Source organism: Bufo bufo, chromosome 1 (assembly GCF_905171765.1).
Source record: "Bufo bufo chromosome 1, aBufBuf1.1, whole genome shotgun sequence".
In the NCBI taxonomy this organism is placed as follows: Eukaryota; Metazoa; Chordata; class Amphibia; order Anura; family Bufonidae; genus Bufo; species Bufo bufo.
The window spans coordinates 18,092,605-18,103,945 of record NC_053389.1 but is presented as its reverse complement, the minus strand read 5'-3'; the positions used below and the strand labels follow the sequence as shown (position 1 = coordinate 18,103,945).

Here is an 11,341-nt window from a genome sequence, read left to right as displayed (position 1 = left end):
TACTTACAGTCCGTGCGGCTCCCGGGGCGCTCCAGAATGACGTCAGAGCGCCCCATGCGCATGGATGACGTGATTACATGGATCACGTGATCCATGCGCTTGGGGCGCCCTGACGTCACTCTGGAGCGCCCGGGGAGCCGCACGGACGGTAAGTACACTGCTCCCCCGCTCCCCACTACACTTACCATGGCTGTCAGGACTTTAGCGTCCCGGCAGCCATGGTAACCATTCAGAAAAAGCTAAATGTCGGTTCCGGCAATGCGCCGAAACGACGTTTAGCTTAAGGCCGGATCCGGATCAATGCCTTCCAATGGGCATTAATTCCGGATCCGGCCTTGCGGCAAGTGTTCCGGATTTTTTGCCGGAGCAAAAAGCGCAGCATGCTGCGGTATTTTCTCCGGCCAAAAAACGTTCCGTACCGGAACTGAAGACATCCTGATGCATCCTGAACGGATTTCTCTCCATTCAGAATGCATTAGGATAATCCTGATCAGGATTCTTCCGGCATAGAGCCCCGACGACGGAACTCTATGCCGGAAGACAAGAACGCAAGTGTGAAAGAGCCCTTAGTTTGTAAAAGTCATTGCACTCATCATTTAAAGAATAAGAAGTAGATATAAATATAGGTGGCATATGGAGATAGGATATTTTGCACCGGGCTTCGTGACACAATGTATTCAGTTCCATGTTTTTGTTTTTTCTATTGTGCTAATAACTAAAAATATAAATTACCATAAAGATATGGCGGACAGTGACGTGGGGGGGGGGGGGGGGGGGGAGGTGCTAGCTCTCAAGGGGGTGCCACTCCCAGGCCCAGAAGCAATGAGCGCTTCCATCAATACAGATGGAAGCGCTCATTGCTGAAGCGCTGACACCCACATTCTGGCACGGGAGCGGAGCGCATAGTTCCCTGCCCTGCCGCCGATCACCGCCATAGGCTTCAGGCCTAGTAGGCCTGAGGCCTATGCGGTAGTAAAATCCTGACGCAGGCGCGCGTGATGACATCATCGCTCGTGCCTGTGCCGGGACTCTGCGAGCAAGTGCAGGTGAGTATTTAGCTTTTATTTTTTATGTGCCAACTCTCCGAGGACATGAGGGGGGTGCACACAGGAGGACATGTGGGGGGGGGGGGGGATATAGTGGGATACTGTGTGGGGGCAAATTATTATGGGAGGGATTACTATGTGGGGGGAAAATTACTATATGGGCAATGTAGGGGAAACTACTGTGTGGGGGACACTAGTGTATGGGGCAGTGTGGGGGACACTACTATATGGAGGCAGTGTGGGGGACACTACGGTATGGGGGCAGTGTGGGGAACACTACAGTGTGGGGGACACTACTGTATGTGGGCAGTGTGGGGGACACTACTGTATGGGGGCAGTGTGGGGACACTACTGTGTGGGGGACACTACTGTATGGGGGCAGTGTGGGGGACACTACTGTATGGGGGACACTACTGTGTGGGGGGCAGTGTGGGGGACACTACTGTATGGGGGCAGCGTGGGGGACACTACTGTATGGGGGCAGTGTGGGGGACACTACTGTATGGGGGACACTACTGTATGGGGGCAGTGTGGGGGACACTACTGTATGGGGGACACTACTGTATGGGGGACACTACTGTATGGGGGCAGTGTGGGGGACACTACTGTATGGGGGACACTACTGTGTGGGGGCAGTGTGGGGGACACTACTGTGTGGGGGGCAGCATGGGGGACACTACTGTGTGGGGGACACTACTGTATGGGGGTCACTACTGTATGGGGGCAGTGTGGGGGACACTACTGTATGGGGGACACTACTGTGTGGGGGCAGTGTGGGGGACACTACTGTGTGGGGGGCAGCATGGGGGACACTACTGTGTGGGGGACACTACTGTATGGGGGTCACTACTGTATGGGGGCAGTGTGGGGGACACTACTGTATGGGGGACACTACTGTGTGGGGGGCAGTGTGGGGGAAACTACTGTGTGGGGGGCACTACTGTGTGAGAGACACTACTCTGTGGGGTCAGCATGGGGGGCACTACTGTGTGGGGGGCACTACTGTGTGGGGGGCACTACTGTGTGTGGAAAATTACTGTGTGGGGGAAATTTCTATATGGGGCCTTGCTATTGGGGAGGCACTGTAGGGGCCGTTCTATTATTTCTGGGGACACTATACAGGGATTATTACCTGGAGCACAATATAAGGTGGTATTATTACTGGGGGCACTCTAGGGGACATTATAGCTGCTGTGGACACTATAGGGACATTTGGGGTCATTTATCAAACTGGTGTAAAGTAGAACTGGCTTAGTTGCCCATAGCAGCCAATCAGATTCCACCTTTCATATTTGACAGCTCTTTTGGAAATCCAGTTCTACTTTACACCAGTTTGATAAATGACCCCAATTATGTCACTATTTTTTCAGCAGTACAGTACCTGGGGCATTGGGGGGCACAACGGGCACAGTATTGAGGGTGGCAGCAGGATGACACTGTGGGGACACCAGGATGGGGAGGTTGATAGAAAAACGGAGAAATCTAATGTGTCTGAGTAGCAAACTCTGTAGAGACGAGATGCGGCTGAAAGAATTTGTCATGGCGGTCTAACGGAGGAGAAGAGGAAAGAGAAGATCTACATGACAGGAGATGTCCCTGGAAGTAATGAAGCAATTTCTGATCTAAATTACCACTTCTGGGGCCTAATTTTATTTTTGCAAGACCTCAAAATTTTAGGACCTCAAGGTTATTGTTATGTACATATGAGATGTGTCTGTACAGGGAGGTATCTTTTGGTATCTTTTTTTTGTGGTAATAGCACTGAATGTGCCCAGAAATTCTTCTCCTCAACTCTTGCACTGTTTTACCCACATGCAGCTTCGGGCACGTGCACGCTGCTACATATACTATGCCACTACTGCGGCAGTTGAAGAATTCTCTGTTGACATATTCCCGTCCGTCTATTGGATTCGTACATTTCTTGATCTTAGGTAAGTATTTGCACAAGGTACAATTCCCACATGGGAAAGAACCCTTCACTTTTGATCTCAACCATGTTTCACTATCCATTTGTGTTTTAGGAAGAAAACTATGGACTAGTTGATCCCTAAGATTCTGTCCCCTTCTGTACATCAAACTCGGATAAGACGGTTAAACTTTTTTCAAATCCGAATCACTAGTCAATATTTTCCAATGTTTTCTGAGAATGCTCATGATTTGTTGATGGTGACTATCGTACGTTCCAATATACCTTATTATCTTTGAATCGTTTGGGGAATCATCTTTCTTTTTCTGTGTAGATCCTCTCTTTTTTGGTTTTTAGCTCGATTGAATGCCCTCTTTAAAGATTTGCGTGGATACCCTCTAGCTCTAAAACATTTGTATAGTTCATCCGCTTCTTTTTTAAAAGCCTCCTCTGTGGTACAATTCCTTCTAGCTCTTAAATATTGTCCTACAGGTATACCCTTTTTTAATGCTGTCGGATGCCAGCTGGACCAATGGAGAAGACTGTTTGTCGAGGTTGGTTTGCGGAAAATGTCGGTCTGAATGCATCCGTTCTTATCTTTGCAGATTTTCAAATCCAAAAAACTGATTTCATTGGGATGGATTTCATGAGTGAAACGCATCCCAATGTCATTGTCATTTAGTTTTACAAAATCAAGGAAGACTTGTTGTTATCCCTCCCAAAATAGTAGCACATCGTCAATAAATCTGCCCCAAAATAAAATGTGACTTGCGTATTGTGAAAATGACTCTGAGAAAACAATTTGGTCTTCCCACCACCCTAAAAACAAATTAGCAAAGGTCGGTGCACAAGGCGTGCCCATAGCGGTACCTTTCGTCTGTTGATAAAAAATACCGTTACATAACAAAATATTTGTGCGTGAGTATAAATCTCAATAACTCCAAAACAAAATCGTTGTGTTTGTGAAATAACGTTTTTTTAGTGTCAAGGAAGAATTTGACTGCTCCGATGCCCAATTCATGTTCTATGTTGCTGTATAAGACATTGAGACTCACCAAGAACATGGAATCCGTTAGGGTGATATCATTGATTTTCGCAAGTGCATCGCTTGTGTCCTTTATGTATGAGGCCAACGCAGTCACAAAGGGTCTTAATAATATATCCACGTATTCACTTGCCGGTTGGGTCAGAGACTCATTACCCGACACTATTGGTCGTCCCGGTATGGGCATCTTGTTCTTATGCACTTTTGGAAGTGCGTAAAAGGTTGTAAGTAAAAATTCAAATTCTTCCTTGGATATTAAACATTGATCCTTTGCTTTTTTTCAAAATACCATGTAGCTCTATGAGGTACTTTTCCGTTGGATTCCCTGATAAAATTTCATGTTTTATCATCGATCAACAATCGCTCCACCATCTGATCATATTCCATCCTATTTTTGACCACTATGTTCCCTCCTTTATGACTTGATTTTCTAACAATGTCCTTATTCACTTTTAATACCTCTAGCGCATCAACATTATAATCAGGGGTACAGTGTGTGGCAGTATTATAATCAGAGTCACAGTCTGTAGCAGAGTGATGAGGGGTACGGTGTGTGTCAGTATTATAATCAGAGTCACAGTCTGTAGCAGAGTTATGAGGGGTACAGTGTGTGGCAGTATTATAATCAGAGTCACAGTCTGTAGCAGAGTTATCAGGGGTACAGTGTGTGGCAGTATTATAATCAGGGTCTCAGTCTGTAGCAGAGTTATCAGGGGTAAAGTGTGTGACAGTATTATAATCAGGGTCACAGTCTGTAGCAGAGTTATCAGGGGTACAGTGTGTGGCAGTATTATAATCAGGGTCACAGTCTGTAGCAGAGTTATCAGGGGTACAGTGTGTGGCAGCATTTAGAGATGACAAAGAGAGTCAGAATTTGCTGCAAAAGTAAGTGACAAAAGCATCATGGCTGGAAGAGGTCATCATGGTGATCTGGTCCAGATGGAGGAGAAAAGGAAGGAGAATTACTTCAACCAGAGAAGTTTAGTTACTGGATATAAATGTTATATGGTCTGTAGTGATATAATGTCTGGCACATAGCATGAAAAGACAACTACTCTCAGCATGTCCTTACCATTGTCCAAGTCTTCCTGGGAGCTGTAGTTTCATATACACTCACCTAAAGAATTATTAGTGCCCCCATACTAATACGGTGTTGGACCCCCTTTTGCCTTCAGAACTGCCTTAATTCTACGTGGCATTGATTCCACAAGGTGCTGATAGCATTCTTTAGAAATGTTGGCCCATATTGATAGGATAGCATCTTGCAGTTGATGGAGATTTGAGGGATGCACATCCAGGGCACGAAGCTCCCGTTCCACCACATCCCAAAGATGCTCTATTGGGTTGAGATCTGGTGACTGTGGGGCCATTTTAGTACAGTGAACCCATTGTCATGTTCAAGAAACCAATGTGAAATGATTGGAGCTTTGTGACATGGTGCATTATCCTGCTGGAAGTAGCCATCAGAGGATGGATACATGTTCTCATTCTGTTTACACCAAATTCGGACTCTACCATTTGAATGTCTAAACAGAAATCGAGACTCATCAGACCAGGCAACATTTTTCCAGTCTTTAACAGTCCAATTTTGGTGAGCTCGTGCAAATTGTAGCCTCTTTTTCCTATTTGTAGTGGAGATGAGTGGTACCCGGTGGGGTCTTCTGCTGTTGTAGCCCATCCGCCTCAAGGTTGTGCGTGTTGTGGCTTCACAAATGCTTTGCTGCAGACCTCGGTTGTAACAAGTGGTTATTTCAGTCAACGTTGCTCTTCTATCAGCTTGAATCAGTCGGCCCATTCTCCTCTGACCTCTAGCATCCACAAGGCATTTTTGCCCACAGGACTGCCGCATACTGGATGTTTTTCCCTTTTCACACCATTCTTTGTAAACCCTAGAAATGGTTGTGCGTGAAAATCCCAGTAACTGAGCAGATTGTGAAATACTCAGACCGGCCCGTCTGGCACCAACAACCATGCCACGCTCAAAATTGCTTAAATCACCTTTCTTTCCCATTCTGACATTCAGTTTGGAGTTCAGGAGATTGTCTTGACCAGCACCACACCCCTAAATGCATTGAAGCAACTGCCATGTGATTGGTTGACTAGATAATTGCATTAATGAGAAATAGAACAGGTGTTCCTAATAATTCTTTAGGTGAGTGTAGTACAATCTTCTATAGCACGATTTAACCCGACTTGGCAATTGGTTTATTTTATTACTAGATCCAGGTCTCACTGCGCCTTATACTTGTCTACACTCCTGACAAAAGGGCGATCTCCTAAACTTTCTCAGAACTGAGGATCTGGTCTGAGGTCTGTAAAGTTGTAGTGTCGAGTTTGACATGAGGTCTGTAAATCGGGGGCCTAGGGCTAGAGTCTGCATGAAGGGCTGCGCCGGGGTCGATATCTTTATTTCGGGGATTAGCTGTGTGGTCTCTATACATTTTAAGGTGAGCTTTATACAGTATGTACCATCTGATACATACGTTAGCAAATCCTAAATAAATGAGGGAGGCGTACAGAAGAAAAACTCTTCATCATAGTTTCTTCCCTTCTGTGGAATCTCCCTAATGCCCTATCCCAAGAGTGGACATATGCATATACTGTAGCTTCCCTTTAAAGGGGTTTTGCGAGAATGCCATTCCCTCATTCTTGCACAACCCCTTTAAAAAATATATCTAATCTATTACGTAGAAATCATTTCCTATTTTCTATTTGGAATATTTCATGTATGACATTCACACTCTACTGACATCTAGAGGACAACTACTGTATGACAGCCTACCATTCATGGCTAAGGAAAATGGATAACTGGTGTTAGGCTGACATCTAGTGGTGGTGTCTGGTAATAACACTCTGGTTGAAAACTTTTGAGTAAACCCACTAGGGGAAAATGATATAATAGCTGCTATTTTTCAATGACATAAAGCACTAAACATCTACTTAGTAAATTTCAGTTAGTATATGTTTGCAGCTCCATTCTAGGAAACCAGTGCCAGTGTATGGTGCTCCTCTGAGCATCGTATCCCCTTCTAGAAGCCAAGTGCCCAGCTACAGGGGGTGCGGAGTTGGCAGCTGCACTCAGGAGGTGGTGCCTGATGGGCTCTGTACAGAACCCCATTATTTAATGAAACATGGTAGGTGACGGCTCAGTTATAGAATTTGCAAAGGGGCAACAGCCTCAAGTTACACGTCTGAAAGATGCATTACCTCCATAATAGAACGTGCTATGGGCTGTACGACTTGGATGTGTAATATGGCCATGTGCATATTAATCAAAAAGTCTGGACTATATCACTGTTCTACTTCTCCTGGACGGGAGAGGGGACACAAAGGGCTCCGGGGCCCTTAATGCAAAATCAGTTCCAGGGCCCGGAACAGCTCCGGGGCCTTTAACAGCTCCGGGGCCCTTAATGCAAAATCAGTTCCAGGGCCCTCATCTACTGTACCAGTTGCCATTTATAATACTGGTGTCTTCCTATGTGACTGAAGAGCCTTTGGGTCCTACCCATTATCGCTACGCCCCTGTTACCCAGTTCCCAGCTATTCAGCCCAGAAGCTTTTACATGGTGTGGATGAGAGCGTGACTGCAGCACATTGTAGTGCATCAATCCTGCGGGTGCAGCCTGGCATCAGCAGGGTTAATATTATTCCGCAGCTTCATCCGATCCACAAACTCAATGCCAACAAATGCAATTGACAGACACAGCTGCCAGGTTTACAGCCCCCCCAAGGGAGGCGCCGGCATCACGTTATATATTATATTACCCAACGCTATAATAATAATGATCTCTCTGCAGGAGCGAAGACTGTAAGTGCAAAATAATGTGGTTTTAAAGAACTTTATACAATCAGGATTTTAAAAAAATGAGAGATTTCAGAAAATGTAAACCGCTCCCTATGACAACACTACTCACTCGCCTGTAACAGGAGCAGAACCATCAATCAGCAAATAATAAATGTAAGGATTTGAGGCCAGGTCTCCACTATTATCTACGTGGCCCCACCGCCCTCATGACAATTCTCAGTGATTGCAGTACAGGGAAGTGTTGTCATGGGGGAAACTTAGACAGAATTGTAATTCTTGTCAATTAAAATATATATGAAGTTATCTACAAAGGTTTGTTCATATTGTACTTAAAGGACAGGGACAGAGCTAAAGAGGGTCCTAAGGTTGAGGTCCTGAAGGGCCCAAAAGCTTCCTCTGCCCAATTTGAGGAAACCAGTAGTAAAAAGTGCAAGAATAGTAGGAGACCGGGTGCAGATGACGCATATACACACAAAAATGAAACAATGTTACTTTTATTATTGGCAAATGTGTAAATATTACAAACATATTTTTAATATTACCATCTGAATACAGAATTTGTCAAAAAGATCGAATGCAATTTCCTATATCACACTGACAGCCCTCACATCAGGCTCTGTCCCTTGGAGCTCACAATCTAATCAAATTTCCTAAAATTTGTTTCTGTTGGATTCGTCCAAGAACTTTCATTCGGTTCTTCTCTCTCTATAAAACTCTTACCAAAATGAATCCACTGTTTCAAAATTTTTTCAAAAATGTGGGTAGAATTTTGACAGTGATGAATCGATTCACACACTAGAGACATTGTACGCTTTTTTAAGGCTACAAATAATAAATTAGGAGTCACTGATCTCCTAGGTACAGCGGCAGCATGCACATTCCAGAGATGGTGGAGATGTTCCACACACATTAAACCATCTCTGACCAGCGGTGAAAACCAGTATTGCTGCCAAAAAAAAAAAGAAATCTAATCCTAATTTATAAATTTAATTTTTCAACATTTGTGAAAATTTTCTGCAGAAGCACAAGACCCTTCATCTCTACGATGGCAGCAAATCCTAATATAACTGTTTGTATCAAAGAACCTGATTCTCCTTTAAGTGGAGGCAGGGACACGGAGCCGGGTGTTTCAGAGCTCATCTCATCGTCTTGCTGGAATTTTGTTCATTTGGTGGATTTTTTTTTTCTATTCATTGAGATTCTGTAAAGAAAAAAAAAGATCATGAAGAAATATAAAAAGTTCCCCGGTGAGGTAATAAAGAGAAGAAACGCCAGTATAAAGGAATATTATCCCCTGGTTATGGGTCGATATGGAGGTGGTCCGCAACTGTTGGCTCTCTGGTGGTGTGAGACTACAACTCTCAACATTTTATGAAGTTTAAACTGTCACGGATTACACATTATACAGGGTGGGCCATTTATATGGATACACCTTAATAAAATGGGAATGGTTGGTGATATTAACTTCCTGTTTGTGGCACATTAGTATATGTGAGGGGGGAAACTTTTCAAGATGGGTGGTGACCATGGCGGCCATTTTGAAGTCGGCCATTTTGAATCCAACTTTTGTTTTTTCAATAGGAAGAGGGTCATGTGACACATCAAACTTATTGGGAATTTCACAAGAAAAACAATGGTGTGCTTGGTTTTAACGTAACTTTTTTCTTTCATGAGTTATTTACAAGTTTCTGACCACTTATAAAATGTGTTCAATGTGCTGCCCATTGTGTTGGATTGTCAATGCAACCCTCTTCTCCCACTCTTCACACACTGATAGCAACACCGCAGGAGAAATGCTAGCACAGGCTTCCAGTATCCGTAGTTTCAGGTGCTGCACATCTCGTATCTTCACAGCATAGACGATTGCCTTCAGATGATACGAGATGTGCAGCACCTGAAACTACGGATACTGGAAGCCTGTGCTAGCATTTCTCCTGCGGTGTTGCTATCAGTGTGTGAAGAGTGGGAGAAGAGGGTTGCATTGACAATCCAACACAATGGGCAGCACATTGAACACATTTTATAAGTGGTCAGAAACTTGTAAATAACTCATGAAAGAAAAAAGTTACGTTAAAACCAAGCACACCATTGTTTTTCTTGTGAAATTCCCAATAAGTTTGATGTGTTACATGACCCTCTTCCTATTGAAAAAACAAAAGTTGGATTCAAAATGGCCAACTTCAAAATGGCCGCCATGGTCACCACCCATCTTGAAAAGTTTCCCCCCTCACATATACTAATGTGCCACAAACAGGAAGTTAATATCACCAACCATTCCCATTTTATTCAGGTGTATCCATATAAATGGCCCACCCTGTAGACCGTTGCATTAGGGTCATAAATAGGAAACAACAATTTTTTGGCATTTTTTTTTTTTTGGCTTTAGAAAGTTGTAATTTGTGCAAAAGTAACAATGAAGAAAAAGAAGAAATTTTTTAAAGCTATTAATAAAACTTAAATTGCGCTCACCCCAGATGGATTGCACGCAGAATTACATAAAAGTGATAGAAAGTTTTGGGCGAATAGACTAACGGAGGTCTTTTTACATTCGAAACTAGTGGGCCGCTTACCTATTTCGATGGGAGAAGCAACGATCACTTTAATCCCTAGGGAAGGGAAGGAGAGCTTAGATCCGGGTTCATATCGCCCAATATCGCTAATAAATAATGATTGTGAGATATTGTCGAGAACTTTGCCGAAGAGATTGAAGGGAGTAATCTCGAACTAAGTTCATAAAGATCAAAACGGATTTATACCTGGTAGATCTACATCTTTGAATCTTTTTAGAATCTTCACCAATGTTCAATGGGCCGGGAATGATTTTGGAGCACGTTCCATTCTGTCATTGGTTGCGTCAAAAGCCTTTGACATTGTGGAATGGGGTTTCTTGTGGGAGATTTTGGTTCGATTTGGTATAGGCCCGGAATTTATTAAATGGTTGAGGGTCAAGGGTATCTGTTAATGGACTGCTGTCTGAGAGCTTTAGTATTGAAAGGGCTATGAGGCAGGGATGTCCTCTCTCTCTCTCCCACGCTTTTTGCCTTCGTTATTGAACCATTAGCTATTAAGATCAGACAGGAATCCTGTTTTGAGGGGTTTGGAGTGCGGGGGAGGGAGGACAAAATATGCCCGCCACATGTAAAGTGCTGACAGAGGAAGCGGACTCCCTCTATCTCCCATCGGCACCCCGCAAATGCAATCGTGGGGTGCCGATGTGTGTGAAGGCTGGCAGGGGTCTGATGCAGGCCCCAGACCAGCCTTCAGTAATTTCCAGGAGGTTGTGCCTCTCTGGCGCAGCCTGCTGGTCAATGTAAGAATAGCATTTCCATTAAAATGCGATGCACTAAAGGGATAATGCATTGCATTTTAAAAGCAATCAAAATACTGTCTGTTATAGTCCCCTTGTGGAACTATTAAGTGGTAAAAAAGAAAGAAAAAAAAAAACATTTATTAAATAAAAAAATTCCATTAAAAAAATTATCCTTTTTTTTTTCATTGAAAATACGCTTTTCAAAAAAAGAAAATTGAAAAAAAAAAAA

General features: G+C 43.8%; 1 protein-coding gene across 5 annotated transcripts in view; it reads right to left on the bottom strand.

Moving 5' to 3' along the window:
* Positions 1–8,344: 8,344 nt before the first annotated feature.
* LOC120991984 (sialic acid-binding Ig-like lectin 8) overlaps positions 8,345–11,341 on the bottom strand; it is a 62,485-nt gene continuing 59,488 nt past the window's right edge. For all 5 annotated transcript variants that reach the window (XM_040420750.1, XM_040420767.1, XM_040420774.1 and 2 more), the window contains one exon: positions 8,345–9,003. In XM_040420750.1, coding sequence (XP_040276684.1) covers positions 8,989–9,003 — 15 coding nt within the window. In that variant the 3' untranslated portion in view covers positions 8,345–8,988. The remainder of the gene's footprint in view (positions 9,004–11,341) is intronic.